Raw genomic sequence first — 25,712 nt, forward strand, 5'->3', positions numbered from 1 at the left:
CATTTTTACTTCACTGATCCTATTAGGCACTTCCACAGAGCAAGGAAGAGTGAGCAGCAAGTACTGTAACAGAAGGCGGGGAGACCTTTGGGTGCCTTCCTCCCACAACGGCCAGTCCAGGTAGGCCTCTCCAGGGGCTGCCACCCCCTGAGGTCCCCTCCAGCCACAGGCAAACCTTTAGAAGCAAAGCAGAGAGACCACCCAACTTCCCTAGCTTTCCCCTGCCCAAGCCCTCGCACACTCTCCTTTTGAGTCTTGCAGAAATGCACCCAACCCTAACATCAATTTCAGGGAGTTTATTAAGACTAAAGAGCAAAGGAGAAAGGAGCAGGACAGACAGCCGTCACAGAAGGTTGAAGGCTGAGTCCATCTATCCTATCCCTCCAGGGACTCACCTGGAGCCTTCATTATACACCTTTGGGTGCCAGGGGAAAATGTTCCTCTATAGCCAGGCCTTTTGCTGATTACACACTCAAACGGCCTTGGAAATGTGTTTGTGGGACGGAGATTATTAGTTTACTTTTGTTTTTCCCTATGTTCTTTGTGTTCTTCTTTCGCAAGCTTATGTTGTGAACTGCCCTGTGATCTTCAGATGAAGAGCAGTATAAAAAAGTTAATAAATAAATGGTTGTTGCTGGCATCCATCTGCCTCGAGAGACAAGGGAGTGTCCCTCTGGGAGTCAAGTCAAACCGCTGCCAAAGTGACTCCCCAGGGCACAAGCCTGGCCAGGGTGCGAAGCAGAAACAGCTCCCTTGGGCATTATGTAAATGTTCAGCACATGTAAATTAATACTACTAAAGATGCAAGCAAGTGCCCTAAAGACCTCTCAAGCCCGGCCACCCTTTAGAAGCAAAGGACAAGCAAGCCGGCCTCTAAATTGGGGCCACAGGCAAATTATTTGGCCTATTTTTACGGAGCCCTCAACCAAATGCCAATGGCCCCCAAGTGAGGCAGAGTGACCTGGGCCAAAAGGGAGAGAAGAGGGGGTCAGAGAAAGAGGGGCAGGATCCTGGCCAGCACCCACTCTGTTCCTTCTCCCAGTCAGCAGATAAGCGTGAGAGAAAAGGCTGCCAAGCCCTGGTCCAGCATGTGACCTGCTTTATAAATAGGTTATTGGAATTGGACAGAATCAATATGGTCACTGGAGAGCCCTGCTCATCATGTGCTGCCACCAAAGAATCAGAGCCCCCCACTCATCCAAATACCTTTTAAAGTGTTTAAAAAACCACTCCTGCTGCTGAAGCCCCCTCCAAAGGGTGGGCTCTGGGGGTTGCACAATTCTACAGTTCCATTCACAGAAAACCAAATCCTCAGAAAACCAACCTGAGGTTTCCCGCACACTCACTCACAACCAACTTGTGGGGAAACCACCTTCCTTGGCCTGACATCGTGGCAACTCAAGGGAGCAGGAAAGCGCTTCAGGAGCACGCCAGCCCCCTTCCAGCTGACGCCTTGCGCTGGAGTCCTGCACGGAGGGAGAAGGAGCTGGGGCGGAGCCGGTGGGGGCTTACCTTCTCTGAGGAGCAATTGGACCACGAGCTGTCGGAGCCCCACCCGCTGGCAGCCCTCACCTTGGCGGTGCTCTTGGTGGGGCTCTTCTTCACGCTGTCGCGCAGGTTGGTGAACCGGCCCCTGTGCTTGGATGCCACAGGCAACGTGGCTGAAACACAGGGCGGCTGCCCGGCTGCATCCTGGGGCTGGAGCCCCGGAGGTGCCTCTGCCCAGGCCTTGGCGGCAGAGCCAGCATGCCTCAGCCCAGGCCCCACTGCACAGCCGTCAGGAGCCCCACAGCAGCACTTGCGTGGGGGGGAACAGGCGGCCATCCGGGAGCCCACTTAAGCTGCTCGGCCAGCTAAAAGGGAGCCCAGGCAGTGGCACATTTCCTCCGGACAGCCAGAGCAAAATGCTCTCCTGGCCAGTCCAGCAGAAGCCCGGCTTTGCACGCCCTCTCCAGAGACAGAAGGCGTCCCATTGGGCAACACACTGTCGGCCCCTTTGCCAGGCAAACAGAATCAATGCTCTGCAGAGGGAAGAGAAGCTGCGCCAAAGGTCACCTGGCACGTCCACAGGGCCTTTCTGCTGCAGACTCTGAGACCCTGCGCCACGACTGAGCATGAGGGCAAATGCTCAGCAGTACATCGCATGGCTGCAGGTGTGCTGGGGAGGGCCAGGTCTGCTTGCCAAGGCCAGGCCAGCCCTTCTGCACTCAAATGGAATGCTGCCTCCAGGCCCTGCAAAGGAGGCAACCAAGATACCCAAAAGCTGCAGCGCCCCCCCCCAGCACTGCTGGAAACACACTGCCTCTCTCCAAAGCAAAGGAAAAGCCCCCCTCAGAGAGGGCGGAGGAGGCGGAGGAGCTACCAAGTGAGGGAGTGTGTGGTGTGGTGGGCTCCAGTTGCTAGGTGAGGAGGACTCCAGAGACCTCCCAAACCATCCTGCCCCCAAGCTAATCTTGTGGATTGCAGCTGCTGAGGCCAAGAGTGGTAGAGTAGGAGAAGGCCACAACTCTGATCCCCTACCTCCCAAGGCTGCTGTGCTTCTGTCTTGGAGGTGCAAGGGGCTGCCGGGTGGGAACTAGTCCTTAGAGATGGGCTCTGTGGATTAGCAAGAGGGTCTGCATCCACCTCACTCGACAGCTCAGAATTCAGGGGGCAGTGGATGCAGCGGAGAGGCGCAGGGGCCCACCGTTGAGACACTCTGGGGCCTCTTTCCCTGGGTTTACCAGCTCTTGGACTCCCTGGGGAGGAGACCATTTCTTCAGCCCCTTCCTGGGAAGCAGGGGTCATGTGTGACTTCCAAGACCTCCTCTGAGGCAAGCCAGAGCGACCACTGTGAGGGAACAGGAGAAAGAAAACTGGACACCAACGTCTGCGGAACAGCTCAATCCAAGGTGGCTCCTGACCTGAAGACTCTCCTTCCCCAAAGTTTTTAGGTCGCTGTTTCCTCCTGGCATTCTTAGGACACAGAATTCTTTGGGTCTGACCATTCTGGTGGATCTTAATGGAACTTTCCTCATCATGGTACAGTCTGTTCAACTTCTGAAAATATTTGACAACCAAGGCGCGGCTTCCAATTGGCTGCAGAAGCTTCCTGCACCCAATTGGAAGCCGCGTCGAACGTTCGGGATCCAAAAAACATTTGCAAACCAGAAGACTCACTTCCGGGTTTGCTGCATTCGGGAGCCGAAATGTTTGAGTTGCAAGGCGTTTGGGATCCAAGGTACGACTGTATATGATCTTGTAAGGGCTATGCCCTAAAAGGGGACATAGAAATCCTTGAGATACATGAATAAAAAGCTGGCAAAGCTCAGGTGCATCAAACACCTGGGCAGAACACAGCAAGGAGCACACGATTAGCTGCCTCTGGATTCATCACATGGCCCCAGGACAAGAGACCTGTCCCAAGTATCCCCTGCATGGGCCAAGCTGCTCACAGCCTGATCTGCCACAGGACATAACATGCGCCTTAGAATGGAGGGGAGACAGAGCAGGACATGATTTCACTCTGCCTCTCACTAGGGAGAAGAGGAAGGCCCACAGAAGGTCATCAACTGGCCCCAAATAAGGCACTTCCCCCCCTTGCTGAAACCTCAACTTAAGAGACAAGAGGAAAGTGAGCGCAGGAGGGTCTGATTCCAGCTGGTTTCACGTCAGCAGGAGCTAAAAGGAATTACTGGAGGTGGGGACCTAGGTGGGATATCACACAGTTGCTAGGTAACCAAGGAAGCATCTCCTATTGCTGCTTTTAAAACTGGAAGTAAAATATGATGCACCATCTCACCTAAAAACATGAACTGGCAACCTATATTATTATTATTCATCCAACATTACAGGGGAAGAAAAAGAAGAAGTCGTCGTCTGGAGAAAGGAAGAGGGGCAATTTGGTGGCTCAGGATTACATCTGTGATATACCATAAAAATGTGATGGGAAACATCTGCTGGTGCTTCTTCATTTGGTTGTGTGTCTGTATGACAACAAATCCATCACTGGAGAATCCCCAAGCCATTTCCATACACAACTGCACACAAGAGGGCAGGATGCGACCCTCTCCAGACTCCAGGGCCTAAGTGTGGGGAGCAGAGGGCTGTCCTTTCGGCCTCACCTGGCACCGTAGAGCTGCCTCCACACACACACCACCAAGAACCACATGCTACACACAGCTGTGTGAGAAAGGAGCCCCGTTTGCAAGTGCCTGCTCGTGAGTAGGGGCTCCACATGGCTGAGGCACTCAACTGTGCAGGTGTCCCAGCGGCATGGAGCCTTTCCACACACAGGCAGGCGCTTGCCCACGGGGCTTTCTTTTCACACAACCATCTGCAAGAAGCACTGGCTTGGGGAAAGCACAGGACCTCAGAGACAGGGATAAAGCTGCAGCCCCACCCCTGGCCCTGGGAAACGGCCGGCAAATTGAGGCACAATCTGGGCTCTTCAAATCTACTGACAGCTCACACAATCCCTGCCAAACAGGCACCACTGGCAAGAAGCACTGCTCTAGTTCCCAGCAGCGAGTGGGAAGGCAGAAAAAATCTGAGAGATGCATAATAAAAACAACAGCCATGTCTTTAAATACATCAGAAGCAAGAGACCAGCCGGGGAGATGATGGAGCAAACAGAGTGCTTGGGAAGGAGAGAAGCGGAATTTAATCTCTCTCTCTGTGTGTGTGTGTGTGTGTGTGTGTGTGAGAGAGAGAGAGAGAGAGAGAGAGAGAGAGAGAGACCCAAAAAATCGAGCCACATGCCAACAAGGGCTTATTGACATTAAAAGTTAACCAGTCACCAGGTCCCCACAGCATCCACCTGCGAGTTAACGAATGTAAATGGGAATGCTGGTCTTCTAAGGAAATTACATAACTTGTCCCTAAAATCAGCCTACATTCTAGAAAACTGGAAAGTAGCCAAAGTAAGACTTGAGACTGAAGAAATTATAGGCAGGTCAGCTTCAGGCCTGGCAATATATTGATATATCGCCCAGGACCGGTATGAGGGGCTCACCACAATGGGGGTTTCATTCAGCACTATATCACGGGTGAAACCTCTGCCGCTCCTCAGTCCCGTCCCCCCCAGCACTCAGCATGCCTAGGGAGAAACAAGCTGCAGCCGGGCTGGGCTGGAGGCAGAGGGACTCAGGAGCCACGGTGGTTTTACCAGCAATATGCCACTGAGTGAAGCCGCCATCGTGGTCAGTCCATCCCCCTCCCCGACCAGTGCAGGAATGCAGCTGCCCTCGCCTCAGCCAAGCAGTTTGACGGAGACCCAGACCCGCCACCAGCTCACACGAGTCATCGGGGGGGGGGGCGTAAATCTGCTCCTGCTCCCAAGCTGAGGAAGCCCCAAATAATTTTCCTGCTTGCACAAGAGCACTCAGCTGGGGGGGGGGGGGAGCAAGTGGCCTCTTTCTCCCAGGAGAAGGAGGTTGCTTGCTCCCCTTCCCCTCGAAGGCGAAGCAGCCTTGCCAAGGGAGCCTGTCAGGGCTCCCTCCATCTTGGGGAGTGGTCTGGCCCACTCAGCTGTTGGACGCCAGCCTCTCCCCCCCCCCCCAGCTGAGCAGGGGGCTTGGGCCCTGCAAGGCTCTGGGATGAAAGAGCCTCGGCTCCGCAGTGAGAGCTGTGGCAGTTTCACCCAGCACCTCAACGGATGAGGCCAATGCCGCTTTTTTCAACATCATGGTATATCAGCAAACCACGATGTTGGACTGGTGACACACTGTGGTGTCGAAAACCTAATATTGCCCAGCCCTAGTTAGCTTAATATTTGTTCCAGACCTATGGGTGGAAACTTGTGTGATACAACGATTGAGTCTTGCTGAAGCTGGATCAATGTGGCTTCTGCAAAAGGAAATCCTTACTAACATTTCAGACTGTCATTTTAGAATGCCAACAAGCAAGTTAGTAGACAGATGAACTGGTAGACATCAAATTCTTATACTTTCAAAAGGTTTCCACCAATTCCCTGACAAAGGCGCCTGAGCAACCTTCACAGTCCTGGAATTAGCAGGTAAGTCCTCATTTGATGGCTAAATGGTTAAAGAATACAAAACAGAGCATGAGATCTACAACAAGGTGTTGCCAAAGAGAATGCTCTTGTTTGGTGTGCAGGCAGCCAGTCTCGCTTTTCACCCACCTGCCAGTTTTCTATTCCCACCCCCCACAAGCCAACAGACCATCGGGATTTCTAAGCCACTGAGCATGTTCAATCCTCAGTAGGATGTGATGACACAGGTGACACCAGCCCTCAGTTTGTGCTCCTCCCCCCCCCACACACACTCTGGCAAACCTTTGTGGGGAAGGGGGGTGCTGCACAGTCCAATACACCCCCCTCTTGTTTCTCCGTCATCTTGTTTGGGCTACACAGCTGCCAGAACTCGGCACCTAATGTGATATGATAGCAGAGTAGCTCTCACAATGAAGACAGATAAGAACGGGCGCTTTTCAAAGTTTTCACAAACAATATAGAGTTATGGGTGAGCTGAGAGGTGACCAAATTTGCAGGTGATACCAAATTATTCACAATACAGTATTGAAAATCCAAGTGGCTTTCAGCGTTCTCAAATAGATCTCTGCTTACTAAGAAAATGTGATGCACACAGAAAGAATCTCAATCCCTCTCCTCCTCCAGCCACCCTTCTAGGGACGTTCAGGGTTGGCGAGTTGAAATTAAACACACAGCAAGCCTTCCTGATTGCAATTTAGAAGCATTTAAGCTCAAGCAACACCTTGGAGAAAAATGCCAGACCAAATTGAGATTTAACTGCTCCACGTGCATAGATAAAGAGTTTCCTAAGCTTTTTGCAATAGCATATTTGTTTGTCATTCACCGAAATTTTGCATCTCTGCCTGTGGGACAGCAAGACACCTGCTGGCTCCTAACCATCCACCCCAGCTAACTCTGCCCCACCCAGCTAATCCTCCCCATTCATCCCTGGCTCAGCCTTTCCGTGGTGGGTCATTGCCAAAAACCTTCTCCTGAAAGCCACTGGAGTGCTTAAAGGCTTTCATACTCTGCAGTGGCAACCGCAGCTACTGGATGCTGCAGGATCCCTGCCACAAATAATGGCATCAAGCTGCTGGGGGGTGTTTTTGGGCGTCTCTGAGACGGGCGCTACTGGCGCCAGCAGGGTGATTCCAGAGCAGCACCTGGCAGAACTCCTCAGCAGCAGCCACCAGTGCCCAGAGTACCGGGATTCCCGTGATCCCTGAACACTGGCCGAGCGGCTGGGGGCGATGCAAGTTCTTGCCCACAGCATCTGGAGGGCACTGGGGGGGGGGCTGCCCCCTGCACTGAAGCATCCATACAGGCCTGTTCTTTCCATGTTTCATACACTAACCACCTTGTTTTACTAATTCAGACCTGGCTGCCAATTCATTTGCAAGTCCAGCCCCACAGGCTGGTTTCAACCTACAACTCTTGGAAACCTCCTGCATCACCTCTCCACACACAAGCCTCCCTGGGAACCTCAGACCTTTCTCTGAGCACTCAGCCTCCCCCCCCCCGCCCTGTGGACCTCCGCCCCCAGAAGAGGACCAAATGCCAACCCCAATACCTCTTCCACAGGAGAGGGGCAGCTTCATCTTCCCTGGCATTTGGGCATGGTTCTGAGGCTTTGGGGTTGCGTCTGGTCATACTTAATTATTCTGGAGGAACACATTTAATGAGTACCATTGTTTTAGCTGATAAACTTTTGATGAATTACATTATTATATATTTTATTGCTGGGAGCCGAACAAATACAATAAATAACAAAAATTTGCCACCCGACCCCACCTCCACCCACCTTTCCCCCTCCACCTCTTCCCCCCTTTTCTTCCTAATGTCTCAACAAATGAAACTGATCTGTAAAAAATGTTACTTGGGAAAAAAAGAGACATTGCACATACTTTTGTAAACCAAGAAAATCTTTAGTAAAAATAAATAAATAACCAAAAAATCCATTTCTATGGGTTTGTGGGTGTGGGTGTATGCTGTGGGAGCTGTGTACTTGCTAACAATGTAAAATAAATGGATTTTTAAAAATAAATAGGTGACTCCATTTATGAAATCCATTGGCACTAAAAAGTTGAACAGACAAGTCCGGGGGGGGAGGGAGGGAGAGCAGAAAGGAGCGAAAGAGCCTTCGGTCCAGGATAAAGCCTCCCTCAGGGATAGGAGTGAAAATGGTGTTTCTTAATTAATTTTAAAACTAATATCCCACCCTGTGCCTTGGGATGCCAGGGCAGGTTACAACAAACAAGCAAGCAAGCCATCACATTTGACTTTGAAGGAGGACTCAAATGAGGGGACTGGGAAAAAGGAAGGTGAAAAGTTCTCAATAGGGTCAAATCTCTCCACAATGCCTGGGGGTTATTCAAAGCCACCATCGTAGGAACTCAGCCAGGACCACCTGAGGGAGGTCCACAGGGCAGCCACAAGAAGAGAGGCCTTGACACTGGTGGTTCCCCAACTCTGCAATGCTCCCCCGGGTGCCAGACATCGTGCTCCTGTCACCCAAGCGTCGGATCGCAAGTATGACCATATCCAAGTCTTCATAGGTGTTCAAGAAGCATCTGTTCTCTTTACATTCTTGCAAGATTTTGACTAATTAATGTTCCTGTATACATATACATATGTGTGTTTGTGTGTCTTACATTTTATATTAGGAATGCCTTTATAATTAGACGTTGTTTTGAGCCAATTTTGTAGCAAGTGACAAATCAATGTAAAAAACAGTAATGATGATTATGTATACTATAGATGAGGAAAAGTGTCACCAAGGTTAAGAGGATACCTGTGTGGTCAGCAAGCAGTCAGGGAAGCTGTGAGGAGGCCAGGAGGCTCCCTTTAAAAACCAGAAGGGCTGCTCACATGAGGGGAACAAAAAGGAACACAAACTTTGGCAAAAGGAAGAGAAGCAGACAGTAAGGGGTACCAAAAAAGAATTCAAGCAGCAGATAGCCAAGACCATTAGAATCCACAATAAAAAATATTTCAATGAATCAGGGAAAGCAACTGGACCAATTGAGAACAAGGTATGCTAAAGAGGTTGGAGCAATTCCCCTATGAGAAAAGGCTGTGAGGGGCTTTTTAGTTTTGGAAAAGAAAAAAAAAACTAAACTATTTTAAAAAACTAGTTTAGGTGTGGCATGACAGAAGTGTATGAAATCATGCCGGGTGTGGTAGAAATAAAGACACTTTGTCTTCCTCTTACATAATACTAGAAGAACCCAGAGGTATCCAACAAAGCTAAATATTGGAGAATTAAGGATGGGCAAGTATTTCTTCACGCAGCACAGACTTACAACTATAGAATTTACTCCCAGGGGTTGCAGCGATGGCCACCATCTTGAATGGATAGCTTTGGAAGGGTTTAGCCAAATTAGTGGAGGATAAAGCTCAACGGCTTCCAGATATGAGGTCTCAGAATAATAGCTGTTGGGGAACAACAGTGGGGAGAGCACTGATGTCCTGCTTGCAGGCTCCCCATAGGAGCATCGGGTTGGCCACTGTGAGAACAGGAACGTGGACAGGCAGGCACCAGCTGCCATCTGGACCAACCTAAAGGCCAGCCCCACGTAGAGCCGACTGCAGAAATCCAAGCTTGAGGACAACTGTGGTCGAGGGATCCGAACTCAGGAGCAGCTATATTTGTCTTACCAGAGTAGGTGAAAGCACCAAAAGATACCAAACTTACTGAATAATATGCCAAGATCAAACTAAAGCAGATCGGCATCAGATGGAGAAGAGAAATTCAGCTGGTTCAAGGATTGTCAGCATCTTTGGAACAATTTGGCGGGAAGTCTAAGTCAACGCTCTTGCAGGAGCATCAGAATGGGATGATGCTCCTGGAACAAGAGAATGGGATGCTTGGGCAGCAAAAAGCAACAGAATGCAAGCAAAAAAGTGGTATGGACATCAAGGGCCTGAACATGTGCAAAGAAGGATGAGGCCAGAGAGCTCAAGAGGTGCTGCAGCAACACTAAGATTTAGCTGGCAACTAGAGGCCTGGAGGACACTGGGCCTCCACTGGGCTGCAGAGGAGAGGGGGAGAGAGAGAGAGAGAGAGAGAGAGAGAGAGAGAGAGAGAGAGAGAGAGAGAGAGAGAGAGAGCTGGAAGCCAGGAAGCACCCAGGCTCAGCCCCAAACTCACTAGGACATTGCAACCCCCCTGCCCCCTTCCCTCTCTGCCTATATCTGCAATGCAGGCCTGCCTTGTGGGATTGCGGCTGGTATAAACCATGGAGGTGGGAGAACTCAAGTCGAAAAGGCAAGTCCCAAGGAAAGGCTGAGAAAAGGCCACAAGGGAGCATGTGGGTGTCAGATATTGACAAAGGTGCCAAAAAGGAGGAGAAAACTTGCCCTATCTATATCCACCCAGGAAGGAACATGAAAGTAACGTGCTTGAGTTACAGGAAGGAAGCAGCCCAACATTTTTTCATAGCTCTCAGAGCAGCCCAGCAGGAGCCAAGGCCGCCTTGCAAAGCTGTGGAAATTCACCCCTTGGAAACTTTTCAAACAAAGTTGGGCAAGTTACAATCCCAGGGATGCTCTGGGAATAAGAGCGCTCTCCTTTCCTGCACTCAGGGTGGGAAACTGAACTCACTGCCCTCCCAGCCTGGTCGTTTCTTGGGGCTCTGCAGAGACAAGCCTCCCGGTCTTGGCTGCCAGCTCCTGTCAAGAGGCACTTCCAACTCTGTTCTCTTCCTTTATCTCACCAGGCCTACCAAGACCCCACTGGGGTCAGACATCTCAGCCATGGCGACCCAGAGCCCTCGGAACAGAGTCAGGACTCTTCACTCCAGGACAACGCTTGCCCACCCAACCAAACAAGGCCATGCAGCCTGCTACTTGTGCCCTAGCTTGCCCTCCTAGCCTCTCCCTGGAATCCAGCTGTTTGACTAAGTCTAATTTTGCAGCCTCAATCATGTCAGACATTTGTGCCAAAATCCCTATTTCTGTGGCAGGTCAGAAGAAATGTTAAGCCACCAAGCTGGTGTTCATGCAAGTTTTTAATATGCTCAAAGCCAAACCCAGGCACCTATGAGGCTGACTGCAATATTCCTTCCTCTTCTAACCCTGCCCTAATCCTGGCAGCTGGGGAAGGAGATCCCATTCCCATGGCTGCCCTCCCTCCCCCCCCCCCCCGATTTCAACAAGTGACGCTTTACCTGGCTGGAGCTGGCAGCCACAGAGATGCAGTCAAAGAAGAAGAAGCGATGCCTGCGAGTGAAGAAGGCAGCAATCTGCTGCCAGCGCGAAGTCTCGGCCTCCTCGGAAGGCAGGGCATCCCCAGAGCCCTTCTTTGCCCACAGCTTCTGCTTGGGCCCTCCCGAGCTATGGCCGGATCCAGTGTTGCCGCCCCGACTGGTGCGCGAGTAGAGCAGAGTGTTGTTTCCAAAAATGTAATTCATCTCTGCAGCCCAGCAGGTGGCTGGCAGGCAGGCAGGCAGGCAGGCAGGCAGGCAGGCAGGCAGGCAGGCAGGCAGGCGTGGGTCCCCGTCAGCTGCTGAGCCACAGTGAGTGATCAGGCAAACGGCAGGCAGGATTACAGCTGAATCACTCAGGGAAGGACAGCAGCCAGCCTCACTCACTCCGGCTCCTCTCCAGGCCAGCTCCCATCCATCGCGCCCGTGGCCAGACTCTTGCCGCACCTGTTACTCCCCCGGGGGGCACTTCCATGGGTGGAAGGCAAAGGGGCAATCCTGCCACCTTCCAGACTATTATCTGCTTCTGTGGTCTGCCAAGATCAAAAACCTCCTCCTTTTGTCAGCAGTGAGGCAGGCGGAGTGGAACTCGGGGAGCGAGACCCATTAGCAGGTAGAGAGGGATGCTGCCGGCATCAGACAACAGATGCTCTCTGGGGACGCCTGACAAAGCACAGCGCTGGGCGGGTGGGAGGGACACCCGGAGCCAATCGCCACCAGTGCCTGTGCGAAAAAGCCAGAGGTGCCTTGCGGCTGCTTGCAGCCACTCCAGAAAAGGGGGAGCAGCACTGCCCACCCACCTCATGGCCAAACAGTTATTAATAATATGGAAGCATCTTTAAACACACACAGACCAGAAGCCCCTTTTAAGCCTCAGAACAAACCTCTGAAACTACACAAGTGGTAGTTTCGGCAAGCCCACCAAGCAGGTTCCGTTTCTCACCTATTAGAAACTAGCAGCAACAGTAATTGCTCATACTATTTCCTCCATCCCATAATAAACCAACAAGCAGCTGCTATATTGTGTATCGTTAGGTGTTCACAATCCTTGCCTGCAGGCTAACAAGGCAAGACTGAGACACCCGCAAAACAGGATGCATCTCACACAAAGGGGAGGAAGAAAACTGGAACCAGAGATGGAGATTCATGTCACTGGGGGGGAAACACCACGTCCAAATAATTCTCTTGAAGCAAAAGCGCCTACGCAGAAGTGCCCCTGCATCCCCATCAGGCCACATCCTCTCTTTTTAAGGTGATGCAACAGCCCCGTGAATATCCAAAAATAAGGTGCCACAGCAGAAAATTAGAAAGACTGGGGTTCACAAACTGTACTTAATACAAAATACAGCTTCTAGGCTGCTCAGTGGGGCACCCAGCTTTGCACACACCAAGCTCTCTACTAACTGCCTCTCAGCTACTGAGCCAAGTTCAGGGTCCAAGCCCTAAGCAACTTGGAACCAGGGTACTCAGACAGAGGGCTCTTGCTGTGGCAGCAGCACCCTTGGCTTGAGAGACGGAGACAACAAGCAACGTTAAATGCCTCTTATAGACGTCTGTGTTTACCCAAACTTCCCTGGACTCCGATTCCTGGTTCTTAAGCTTTCTTTTAGTGTTCTACTAAGTTTTATCTATGGTATATAGTTTTATTCTCTTCTTGAGCTTCCTAAAGGAAAATGTATTGTTTTTCTTTTGCTCCTGATTATATTTTAACTGCTTAAGAGATTTATGCTTATCTTAAGCAGCACATAAATTTCATACATAAATTAATGAATACAACCACCTAATGGAAAATCTGTATCTCCGTGAGCTGCTGACTCGCAAATAACAACAGAGGTTCTCCAGAGAGTCATTTTGCTTTGGCTGCTGCCCATCACTCCGAGTCCTAGCACTTTCCATTCTGTTGCAAGCTTCCCTCTCCAGAGAAGGGGCCCAGCTCAGTGATGGAGCACACGCGGCAGGTGCCAAAATCTCCAGGTAGGCACTCCAGCCTGACATCACAACAGCCCCTGCCAGCTGGTACAGAGACAGGACCAGGCCAGGTGGCCTAGAGGTCTGGCTAGGTAATAAGGCTGCTCATTGTGCTCCTCCTGCTCCATGCTTGTCTGATACTGCAAGCAGCCCCACAGACTGACTGCATAATGATACAGTCATACCTCATGTTACGGCCACCTCAGGTTATGTGTTCTCGGGTTGCGGACCGCAGGAAACCTGGAAGTACTTCTGTGTTTTGCTGCTCGCACAGAAGCGCTAAATCGTGCTTCACACATGTGCAGAAGCGCCAAATCGCACCAGCGCAGACGCGGCACTTCAGGATGCGAACTCTGCGGGTTGTGGACGTGCCTCTGTCATGGATTATGTCCGCAACCCAAGGTTCCACTGTATATACATGAATATTCAAGAATGCTAGGTGAGTGGTTTCTGGAAGGAATTATTCAGATAATTTAGAATTATGGTACTGTATTCTGTAAGGCACTTGAAAAAGTTCTAGATGGACTTTTGATCACCTCCCCTAAGTCATTAAAGAGATAAAAATGCAAAGATCTCCTTGGGACACAAGAAGAGTCATCTGGATGAGGCCAGGGGCCCATTCGGTCCAACATTTGCTGCTCACCCTGGCCAACCAGATGCCACTATGGGAAGTCCCCAAGCAGCTCCTCTCTTCTCCTGCAGTTCCTGTGAGAGGGGGAGTCTTCGGGGACTCATGCTCAGTTCAGAGGTTACTCAACAGACAAGTAAACATGGAAAAACCTTCAATAGTAGGAAGCTGGAAAATTACCAACTCAGAGCAGCAGCAAACCTCTAAAACCTCTGACTGACAAACAGCAACATACAGTGATTTAATATCCTCCAACGTCTCAACAATATGCAATCAAAATTAATTTTAACTCTTAAAGTTTCTCCTTTAGTGACTGTCAGGAGAGAAAGGTGGGGCCCTGGGCATGCGTGTGTCTTCCTTCCATGAGCCTGCGGCTGAGTCAGCATCAAAGATAAGAACCTCTGCTCTAATTTGGGCCTGACTTAATGTGCAAGATTTAATTTAGTTTAGTTTAAAATGACATCCAGTCTTCACAGAAGCCAATGACATGTGAGGCTCCTACAAGGAGCCTTGAGAGGAAATGTAAATAAATGACTTTTGCTGCAATCCGAGAGGTGGGGGATTTTGCTTTCTTTTTACAGAATTTATTTACATGCAAAAGCTATACCGTAATAGGGACAGTGTAATTAACAGATGATTAACATTACTACATGAGCAATAATATCATGTTCCTCTTTGCAAAAGTATCACGTTATTTCTCTCACGTATCACATGGGGACATCCCAAAGGAAACCAAGCTAAGATTACTTTAATCAACATTGTCAAAACAGAAACAGAAGCCATCACAGATAAAAGCTGTGGGGATTTTTTACTGGAATCCAAACCGGGGACGGGGGGAGAGACTTAGCCTACTTAGAGCAATCCTAGGAGGGATGGCTGAGGGGCCAGAGGATGCTGTGGGCCTCTCACTTCTCCACTGTGGTGGTGGGGGGGGTCCCTGCAGGTGGAGCGGGGGGGGGGGCTGCCTTTGGAGGCCACAATACAGCAGTTGCAGGAGAAGTAAGTTTGGCTTTTGCCAGTGAGGTTACAGTGACAGAGCAAACAGATTCAAAGCTTTACTTGGAAACTATTTTTATTGGAATACTTACATGACAGCTTTGGGGGTTCAACTAGACGGCTCTTGGGGTCCCTTCCAGCCCTATGATTCAATGTCATACCCTTACCTTATTTTAAAGAAAATATATAGGCACTGAATACGGTCAACACACTAACTGTAGCATGCTGGACGGCTGGCATTATGTTCATTTATTTATGTTCCTAATTTATTTCAGGAAACGGTGCATTTCTAAAAATTCAAAAATTTCCACCCCACATAACTGATGTTCTCCAAATGCTACTGAAATGGATGTGCGTTAAGCAAAGATGCTTTTGTTGGGCTTCAGCCAGGGAGGCTAAACCAGTCAGGGAGCACAAGCACTTCAATGGGACTGGCAAGCAGCATGACCCACCAGCCACTGAAGCCACACGCAAACTGGGATGACGCAGGGCTCACTCTTAGCAGGGCTTTTAAATGGCCGGCATCTTAGTCATAGCTGCAATGGGCACCACGGGTAGAAGGACAAAGACTGGAGACCAAGGAGGGGATGCCGTCCTGGGTGTGGTCTTTTCCAGTGCAACGTGAAGACCTTATTTCCCCAGGGCTTCTAGTGTTCAAAACAGTTGTTGACATTTTGGCAGTGCTGTTTTTTCCTGCTGTAGGTTTCACTTTGGATTTATCTCCTTGGAGTTGTCTTCTACATCTTGTCTGGAAGGGCTGGCTTTCTTTTTCTTTTTCTCCTGACCAGTGGATCACAGCAAGGAGAATGTGGGAGGGAGAAAGAGAGTTGGAGGCAAGGAAGCAGGCCTTGGACGGAAGCACCACAACTGCAGGGAACTCCCGGGATGGGGAGGGGAGATCCCATTGCCTATCCTGCGAGTTTTGTGCTGTGCTCAGATCAAGCAAGTTGCCTGCCAGTTGGCTTTATCGGATGACCCCAATTCCTAGTAAAAGCTTCTATCTATCCCCTTGCCTGGGTCCACACTCAAATAAAGAGTGGAGGCATCAGGTATATGGACTCAAGAGGGGAGAGGATGCAAAGGCTAATAAATCTTCCAATCCTTGAATGGCAGAGATGTGGAACATGAAGCATCATTCCTTCTTTTTCTTAAAAAAACCCACACACATTCAAAGCAAAAAAACAGCACCTCTGGGGGAAGATGTGGCTTGGCCCTAGGAACAAACAGATTGAGCTCTGGAAGATTTGGCCCCCCCACCAGAGAAGCCCAGCATCAGTCAAGCTCTGGATCCAGCTGCATCACCAAGCAATGAAGTGCGCAAACATTACTGTACAAAAGCAAAGGACCACCTGAAGATGCCCGAAATCTTCCTGAATCTGACTCCAGGGATCTCCCCACCTCTGGTCTTGAAAACACCCCTATAATAAGCGTGGTTTAAATATTTGTACATTGCAGAATGCCAAAGGAAGATACACATTTTCTATGCATCAGAAGTATCTCCCCTTGAATTAAGAACCGGACCATCATTAGGCTATGTTAGTTCACCTACCAAAATATGAAGATTGAAGTGCCTGGACTCCCGGACACTCTTTAGGATCCTCCTACTCATCTTCTGAGCATGCCACATTGAAATGAACATGGTGGCCTTATTACAAGTTGCTCCAAAAACGTCTTGCGGTGGAGAAGCAAACAGCCCAGCTCAAAGCAGAATCACAAGCAGCAGCTGTGATGGACGGACAGACGGGCACTGCCTCCCCCTCCCAACTGCCTTAGTGCCTCTTGATTAATCCAACTTCCGTCTGCTACACATTCTGCCCACTTCAGATCTACAGATTATGCTGCTCCCAAGTGAAGAGTCTTTCTTGCCCAGTTATCCAGGTCAAGGAGCCGACCACTGAGCACCCTTCTGCTCCCACCTAGAGGGGAAAGATGCCTCACCTCCAGCCAACAAAAACACCTGGAACCTGTTCTTCATCAGTGCTTTGCAAACAGATCCCAAGCTGACCCTGGATTTACATTGGGGAACATTTACTACCCAAAACAATGCTTGTAGTGCACACCCTTCATACCAGGGGGGCTCATCATCATAGCCATGACAGATCACCATAGATCAGCTGGTTCCCAATTAGCTAAGTATTGTAGACTCTCTTGTTTTTCAAAAGTCAAGCCATGGACCCCCTACTTTTTAAAATTTTGATCTCTCTATGGTAGTTTTTGTTATGTGTATGGTACCACACACCCCCTGGGTGGGTTACGCGGACCCCTTGGGGTCCACGGACCAACAATTGGGAAGCACTGCCATAGATCACAGTCTGCTTCTGGATCAGTTGTCTGTGTGGCTTGGGAGGCGCAGGGCAGCTGGAGCTCCCATCCTTCCTGCAGACCTGGTCTCAGAGAGTGGCGCTGGGGGACATGTCTCCACAGTCTCTGCCTCGCCTGGACGGCCTGACGTGCGCTAGACCTCCTCTGCCTACCCATTCATCTGTTACTAGCTCCAGGCACAGGAATGGCTGCAACCAAGCCTCCAGCCGCGACAGCTCTGGAAGCAGCCCCAGGGCACATGGGTGCCCCTTCCGGGTGGAGCACCCCCCCCCCCGGAACAGGCAGTCTCTCTCATTCCCAGGCCCCAGAACCGCCCACCCACCCACAAGATCACCTCTGGCCTGGTCAAAATTCCACTTCAGTTTGCTGGCCCTCATCCAGCCCACCACAGAGTCCGGGCGCGTCTCCCTGGCCACACCACAGATGTCACAGAAACTGTGCTGACTATTATCAGCATACGGATGGCACCACTGCTGACTGATGTTTCTTAGGTATCACATCCTGGGACTGCCTAGATGAAGGGTAGGAATGAAACTGAACAAACAAACAGGGCTGCATTCACCTGCCAGTTTACTTCGTTTTCATGACTTTTCCTTAACTGTTAAGTCCACATTATATTTCAGTTTTCACACACGTAAAAACCACTTCTCAAACTATCGCAGTGCAGTGCAAGCTTAGTGCTCATATTTGCTTCCAGAAAAAAATTGTTTACAAATAATAGAGCAAGTTTAGCATTTGTTTCCATATGTTCCACTATATTCCACTATAGTTCTGGAAGTGGCTGTTACGTTGTGTGAAAACTCAAACATAACATGGAAATCAGCAGTTGGGGAAGGCCATGAGAATGGAATCAATGGTCATGTGAATGCAGCCAAAACAGTATTTGGAGAACCTGAGAGGCCTGTGGCCAAGGTCTTCCTTTGCAACATCTCCACCTAGAGGCCATCACAAAAGCAAATGCACTGCCAAAGATTTCTGTTCAGAGGGACAACCACCACAGAGCAGAGTTCGAATTCCTCAGCCAGCCAGCCAGTCTCTGCAGGCCCACAGTCTACATTCCATTGCATTGAGCCGCTTCCAGGGTCCCTGAGGATTCTGCTCCTAGCAGAGGAAGGCAGACAGGCAGATGAGGCAGCTGCCCCCACCCTCCAAATCCCTGAGCAGGCTGCTTCTTCCTGTCTTTCCGGAGACCTGCTCTGCCAATTCCCATCCACCCCTGGGCTGGTTCAGGTAAGAAGAGGCTGGCATGAGGGTCTGTTTCAAGGCAGGGCTGGGGAGAAGGAAAGGCCAAGAGGCATCTGCCATTGACTGCTGTGGCTACTTCCAAGTTCTGACACCAGCTTCCCGCATTCCCTGCCTGACACTGCAATCTGCCTCAGTTCTTCAAGCCCCCTTCCTCTCAAAGTGAGTCCAGGCCCACCTATCTGCCCTACATTTCTGACTGTGAGGATGGCAGAGGCAAATAATTCATTCAGCCTCTCCTTTAGCACACCTCAGGCCCCGATGTGTGCAGGGTTAGAAGCAGAGATAGGAAAGCCGGGAACTAAAGGGCACCTTTAAAGGGCGCAACAGCGGAATGTCTAGGCGCGCTTTTTTATAACAAGAATACAAAGCTGAAAATGAATGAACTGCAGCTAAAATATTATGTTCATTTTTCACATGGTCTAGTCCTTTGTGTGCCCCCTCCCTAATATTCTCAAGAGGGTCTCTTCTCCAGTCTTCAGAAAGTAGCTGGAAGTGGGGAGGCAGAAAAAGGTCCTCCTTTACTTCCACTCTGCAGTTTTAATCTGAAATCTTAGGCACAGTATTTGCACCCAGAGCTCAGAAACTGCTCACGCTAATGAAATTCCCTGTCACAAAATGTGCCTAGAACAACGGGAGTTTCAAACACTGGGTGTGTCCAAAACCCAAGAAGAATTTTGCATGATGCATCATTCAACATACTTCACATGCATTCTTATGAAGCAGCTTGACAGAAGCAACCCTATTCTGCAGGTGGTGGCAACAGGGAGGGGGCTGAGGGTACAGCTGCTTTCCTAAGGCAGCCTTCCCCAACCTGGTGCCCCCCGGTTGGTGAACTACAACTCCCACCAGTCCCAGCCACCACGGTCAATGTTCAGGGATGATGGGAGTTGCAGACCAGCTGCAGCTGGAGGGCAGCATGTTGGGGGAGGATGACCTGAGGAGTCCATGCCCAGCCTCCCAGCACACCATCTGGACTGTGCCAGCTGCACCACAACCTCCCATGGCAGCCTCCCCTCTCCTGAACTGCTTTTACATCATCCACCATCCACCTTTCTGTAGTTTAAACAAGGACTCTTCTTGTCTGGTTCATCATGGTCCTTCCATCCCAGCCCACGAGCCATTCCGCTTTTCAAAAACAGCCCACCAGCTGCTGCTCCCTAGTACTGAAAGAACTGCTTCAGGGTCCTGCCCTTCTCACAGCTGTCCTCCAGCCCCACTGGCAGCTTCTCAACAGCCCTCTTGAACCCACTGCCCAGAACTCACCACCCAAGGCAACCTTGCTAGTGCTGAGCAAGGAACTCCTGAATCTCAGAAACCCAGGCCACTCCCACTGCTGCCACCATGATGCAAAAGGTCAATGCCTGGTCAATGCCAGGTCAGTGCAGACTCAAAATTTGCCAGCAGTCCAGTTCCTGTGTGTGTTGTTCTGAGCCCCCCTCTTTTAAGGTCACATATTATTATTATCAGAGAAACTGTGGGGAGGGATAAGTGAAGGAAAGTGACAACAATAAGATGTAAGCCATTCACTGTTCCTGCTCAGGCTGCACAGAAAAAGCATTTTGCCTTCATTCTGATTGTGCAGATAAAAGATAACAACTGGATTTCTACAGGATGGGGTCTTAGGATGTGAAAACAGTCCAGATCCACTGATCCCCAGGCATGCACCTCCAGGTAGGGGAAATGTCAGGCGCCATCCTGGTACCCAGGCATCTTCACTTACTCGTAAGTAGCTGAGAGCCAATTATAAAATGCCCCTGACACCTGGCTATTTTCGGACATTGTTGGGAAACCCTGCTCTCAACCCTAAACTCAACTGAATAAAAAAATCTCACAACAAAGGAATACTCGGGTTTTCATGCCATAACCTAGAAATAGACTAAGAATTTGCAGACAAAATCCTACACAGCCATCCAAACAATGATTTGTGAGAGAGTGAAACCTTAGATTCCTCAAACAGGAAGAACCGGTTACCTTGCTTCAGAGATGCAGTAGGAAATGAATGAATAACACGTCAGAACTTCATGTTATGATGAGAACCCACCAATTAGAAAGACATAAGGGGAGGACTTGGAATGAACATGAAATCTTTACAGCAAGAAGAAGGCATGCAACTTTTCCCTGGACGCCTGACACATCATACCCAAAGAGGCTCTGAAATGTGTGCAGGCCTCCTACCTTGACTGGCGAAATGTGAGAGTGGGAGACAAATCCATGGACGCTCTCAACTTGAGAGAGACTCTTCTCAGAAACATGCACAAGCTCTGGAGCTGCTGCCTCACTGGGAGTTTCCCGGGGGGAGCCGTGCTCTGGCGAAGGAGTGTCATCGTCATCTTGAGAACGGTATTTCTGGGGGAGGAAAAAGGTTCAAAGGAGACCAGTTTTACAAGGCAAACCTCAACAACACAACTTGCTTCCCCAACTTAAGAGGGGAAGAAGGCGGCAACAAGAGAGCTCTGGCTTCTCTGCAACGATCCCAGCACAGGCTGCCCAAGTTGCGCATCAAGGTTGCGCCCCTCCGCTTATGCAGCGGAGTCCCTGCCAGACTCCACCCCCCCATGTAGAACCACCCACTTTTACTTATTTGTGACATTTAAATTCCATCTTTCTGCAGACCAGAATTCAAGACACCTTAAGTCAAAATGACACACGTACTCATCCCAGAAAATGCCATAAATAAATAATAATAATAATAATAATAATAATAATAATAATTAATTTCATTTCTATGCCACTTTATGCTTTTAAGAAAGAAATCTCCAAGTGGCTTGCAACCTACATTAAAACATCAAATAAAACAATCCAGAATAAAGCATCAATGAATAAAGTCAAATAAAAAGTATACATTCAAGCAAAATACAAAACAAAATAGCAAAATAAAGAAATAAATCCTGGCAGACACCAAAAGCCGCCAATAAACATTTTAGCCATTAGAAAACCAGTTCTATAACCTAAACTAAAGAGCTTGGAGAAAAACAAACCATTAGCACATTAACAACCAAAAGCCAAGAGAAGCAGAGATTTTACCTAGTGCCCACAGGCTAGTGAACAAGATGCCAGGAGAACTCCCCTGCCAGGGTGGGGTGGGGAGAGGAGAGAGGCAAAGGAAGACGTTTTCTCCAGAAAAAGGCCACCCACAAGCGAAGGTCCCTGAAGACGCTGGGCAGGTTCACAGGCCAAGAGGAAGTCCTTTGGAAAACCCATCTGAGACCATTTCTAAACCACCATTTAGAAATGAGCCAGGAGACAACAGAGTCCCCTGGGAAGAGCCAAGCCAACAGGCTCATAACCACAAGCCCCTGGTCAACAGCCTGGATGCCCTGCTTGACCCAGCACAAGCCCTGAGGAACGTGAGTCAGGATGTGACTCAGGTGGGGGGACACCTGGCACGAGGCCATCCTGGAACCAAAGGGACCGCAGCTGATGCACCAAATGATGCTGGGAAAAGGCATCCCGGTGGACCAGTCGCCAAGGCCATCTAGGCATAGCCAGCCGGCCCGGGCTTTCCATCGAATCTTTGAGGAGGGGCTAGGCTTGAAATTATATTATGAAGCATCGTGCCTCTGTTGGTTGAAAGAATGAATGAAATTAGAAAACATAGAAATGTTAGATTTGGAAGGTTTTGACAACAGATTTGGTTGACACGCATATTTGTGGTTGGATAAGAAGCGAGTACGTAAGGGTTTTGAAAATCATATAATTCAAAGATCTCTCATTGAAGTTTGGGATAGATATAAAAATTTATTGGAGCCAAAAACCCCATATTGGTTATCTCCATTGGAGGTGTTGAGCGTTTAGAAGATTAACACGAGGGGGAATTGGGTGACATATGAGAGTTACATAATGAAGGTGGGAAGTAAATGGAAATTGAAACCATATGAGGAGGTGAAAGAGTATGTTAATGATTGGGTGCATTATTTTCAGATTAATGAAATGTTTAAAAATGATATAGTACAAAGAGGTTTTGCTGATAAGGAATCAAGGTTTCAACAGGAAATATTAAAAAATGAAGTTAAAAACTTATCTAAAATGTATAAATTATTATTGGAATGGTATACAAAAGGATGAAGAGGTGGAATCGGTTATGATAGATTGGGCCAAAGATTTTGGATATAATATACAACTGAATGATTGGATAAAATTGTGGAAGGAAGGAATGAAATTCACTGTGTGTACCACAATAAAAGAAAATGTGATGAAGATGATGTATAGATGGTATGTTACACCAGTGAAGTTAGCAAAGATGTATAAAGTAAGTAATAAATGTTGGAAATGTAAGGAAAAAGAAGGAACATTTTACCATATGTGGTGGGAATGTAAAAAAGTAAAAAGCTTTTGGGAAATGATATATAATGAGATGAAAAAAATGTTGAAATATACATTCATTAAGAAACCAGAAGCATTTTTACTAGGAATAATAGGAAATGAAGTTAATAAGAATGGAAGTTGTTTTTATATGCAGTAACAGCAGCAAGAATATTGTTGGCCCAAAAATGGAAACAAGAAGAATTACCTACGATTGAAGAATGGAGAATGAAATTGATAGATTACGCGGAACTTGATAAATTAACAGGAAGGATCCGGAATCGACGTGACCAGAGATTCACTGAGGACTGGATTAAATTTACAGAACATATGCAAACATTATGTGGCAATCAAATAACATTTGTAGGTTTTCAGGAAGTTCTGTGAAAATGTAAGGTAGAAATATTGTTTAAAAAAAAGGGATAAATAAGATATTACGGTTGTGCAATATTAAGTGAGAAATGTGGAAGAAGTAAATAGAATGGAGAATCATCAGAAAGGCTGAGGGAAGTCAGGAAGAGGAAGTTGGTGATAAATAAGATGTTTGTTTTGTATCTTTGTTTTTATAATGGAAAATTAATAAAAATATTTTTTTAAAAATCTTTGAGGAGGGGCAGGGTACTTGCATGTGTGTTGAGGGGCCAACCCATCCCACCTTACCCAGGGGGGCACTGGCTGAACGGGGTGCCAGTGGATATTTATTTATTTCATAAAATTTCATTTAAAATTATATACTGCTTGGGTGTAGAAAAACTTCACAGCTTATCCCTACTGTGTGTTTCAGGTTGGAGACTGCCTGAGCACTCAAGCAAAAAGGCCATCCTCTGCCTTTTGTTCAGAGCCAGGCGCTGGGAATTCAAGTGCTCTCTCTGCCCTGCGGCTCCCAGTTCTCCCTCTGCAGACAGAGTGCTGCCAACTCCAGCATTCACCCACCCGTTTCAGTGCAGTGGGCAAATGGCAGTTTGCAGCCCTCCCGCCTCTTTTGCCCAGCAGTCTGAATCATTCTGAGAACAAAAGATGGCCAGGAGGAGGAAATCAGCTGTCACAGGGAAGAATAAGACCATGGAGCCAAGGGATGATTTAAAGAAGACGACCAAGAGGAGGAGGAGGAAGAGGAAGAAGAAGAGACCTTTCTCCTCCTTGATGGAATAAATATCTGAAGTTCTGCACAAGAACTGTGAAAGGCACACAACCATTGGCACTCAAGAAACAGCAGCTGGAGCTCGGAGCCATGTGTCGGTCACTGTTTCATTAGGCCAGTAACAGAAGCCAAAGATATGGTTTTTCCTTTCTGCCAAGACAGAGGATACTGCAAATGTGAGTAACACTGAAGTTGGGCTGGCGTTGGTACAGGTCAGGCTATAATACTGCTCACATGTCCCAGGCATGTTATTGCTTAGCCCACTTGTGCAAAAAGCATACCAGAAATAAGCACTTCTAAGTAAGCTTCTCCATTTTGGGTTTGTCTTGCCTGGTCCTTCAACCACCACTGTTAGCACCGTTAACAGAGCATTTTAATCACTTCCCATGGACTGGATATGCTTCAGGAGTAACAGCAATAAACTACTGGGGAGGGGACCAACAAACATACCTGCAAGCGCCACTGGGGCTCCCCAGGCATCACTGGCCTCCGGGACCAATAAGTTTAAAATGGTACTTTGAAAAAAGACAACCGCACACAGAGTGCTTGGGAGCATATGCAGAGACAAACCTTGGCAGCCTTGTGGAAACCACAATGGAATGCGGAGATGCGCTGCACCTCACCCCAGCCCAATGCTGAGGAAGGGGAAACATCATGAAACCTCAACTTGTGCCCCCCCCAAGTTATTGTTCCATCCCTGGTGGGGAAGAGAAGGAAAGAGGAATCTGAAGTTGCAGGCAGCATCTCTCCAGGGCAAGTTTTCTCCTGGCAATATTAAACCTCCTCTGCTCACAACCAGCATGCAAAACACAGCCTGAGTGGTGGAGAAAGTCTTAGCTGCCATCCAGACCCTCAGACACACTATTTATTTGTTTAAATTTCCACAAGGTCTCAGGGCAGGTTACAACTATTTTAAAGCACATTAAAATCTGTTACAACAAATCATGGTCAAAAACATAGGGTGGGTCCAGATATGTCTCAGGTGTCAAAAGCCAGGGAAAAGAGGTGCATCTTCAGCATATAACAAAAGCTACACAACAAAGGTGCCAGACACGCCTCTCTGTGAAGGGACTGGCTATTCAGCCACTAAATTAAAGGGTCCGCCTAGCACTGGGTACTTGCAGGCCACACTGAAAGTTGGAAGTGCTAATATACAAACTGCTGAGATTTCACATGAAACATGCACCCAACAGGAAGATTTTTAAAAAAGAATGGAGCTGAACATTTTTGCCATTCCCCAAGAGGGGCAGCTGTGAGGCTGAAAACTCTTTATTGCCTTCATGCAACCCTCTTCCCCATTCCCCCCCCCTCCCAGTGCCAACCCCAAAGCTGCCTTCCAATCATTGCACTTTCCCTGCAACATTTCAGTTGCAAGTCAGTCCTCAAAAGCCCTGGCTGGGTCAACTGAACTTGCCTGAAGATCCTCTCAGAGGCAAAATGCATGCTTCAGCTGCTCTCTCTCTCAAGTATCTGGAAACCAATCGCAGCCTGGGGTATCTCAACCCACATTCTTATGAGGAAACCCCCAAATACTGGGTAATAACATGCATTTCACTTTTTTAAAAAGGAGGGAAGAAAGAAAAGCCATCAAGTCAATCCAAGTGGATGCTTTGCATTAAAGGTCACTGTGCCCCCTTCATGGCTCCATCACAGTCAACACAGCCCCCAAAACCCTCAGGTGTTCCCCCAGGGACTCAGGAGGCTTCCATTCCGACAGACAGAACCCTTGATAGCCACAGAATAAAGCAGGAGCAAAACATTTAAGATGGCAATTAATAGAGCTACTTCCTGCTGTAGATACCTTTTTATTACTCTAAGCCACTCCAGGAGCTCAATAAACAAGAGAACAGGGCATGAATATTACAAAGTAAAAACGGTAACTACAAAAACATGCCGTGCTTTGCCAGGGCAGTGCTTCAGCCTTCCCCGGAGGTT

At 48.6% G+C, this 25,712-nt stretch overlaps 1 protein-coding gene across 10 annotated transcripts in view; it reads right to left on the bottom strand.

Moving 5' to 3' along the window:
• Positions 1-25,712, bottom strand: part of DLG1 (discs large MAGUK scaffold protein 1) — an 82,209-nt gene that overhangs the window by 42,344 nt on the left and 14,153 nt on the right. For 3 of the 10 annotated variants that reach the window (XM_081910885.1, XM_081910883.1, XM_081910886.1), the window contains exons 1-2: positions 11,140-11,314; positions 2,521-2,830 (exon numbers count right to left, since the gene is read on the bottom strand). In XM_081910885.1, coding sequence (XP_081767011.1) covers positions 2,521-2,830; positions 11,140-11,258 — 429 coding nt within the window. In that variant the 5' untranslated portion in view covers positions 11,259-11,314. Of the gene's footprint in view, positions 1-2,520; positions 2,831-11,139; positions 11,398-20,509; positions 20,681-25,712 lie in introns of those variants that run through there. The other 7 variants (XM_081910890.1, XM_081910889.1, XM_081910888.1 and 4 more) reach the window with 4 other exon arrangements.

The sequence above is a fragment of the Podarcis melisellensis genome (assembly GCF_964234715.1).
Source record: "Podarcis melisellensis genome assembly, chromosome: 5".
Lineage (NCBI taxonomy): Eukaryota > Metazoa > Chordata > Lepidosauria > Squamata > Lacertidae > Podarcis > Podarcis melisellensis.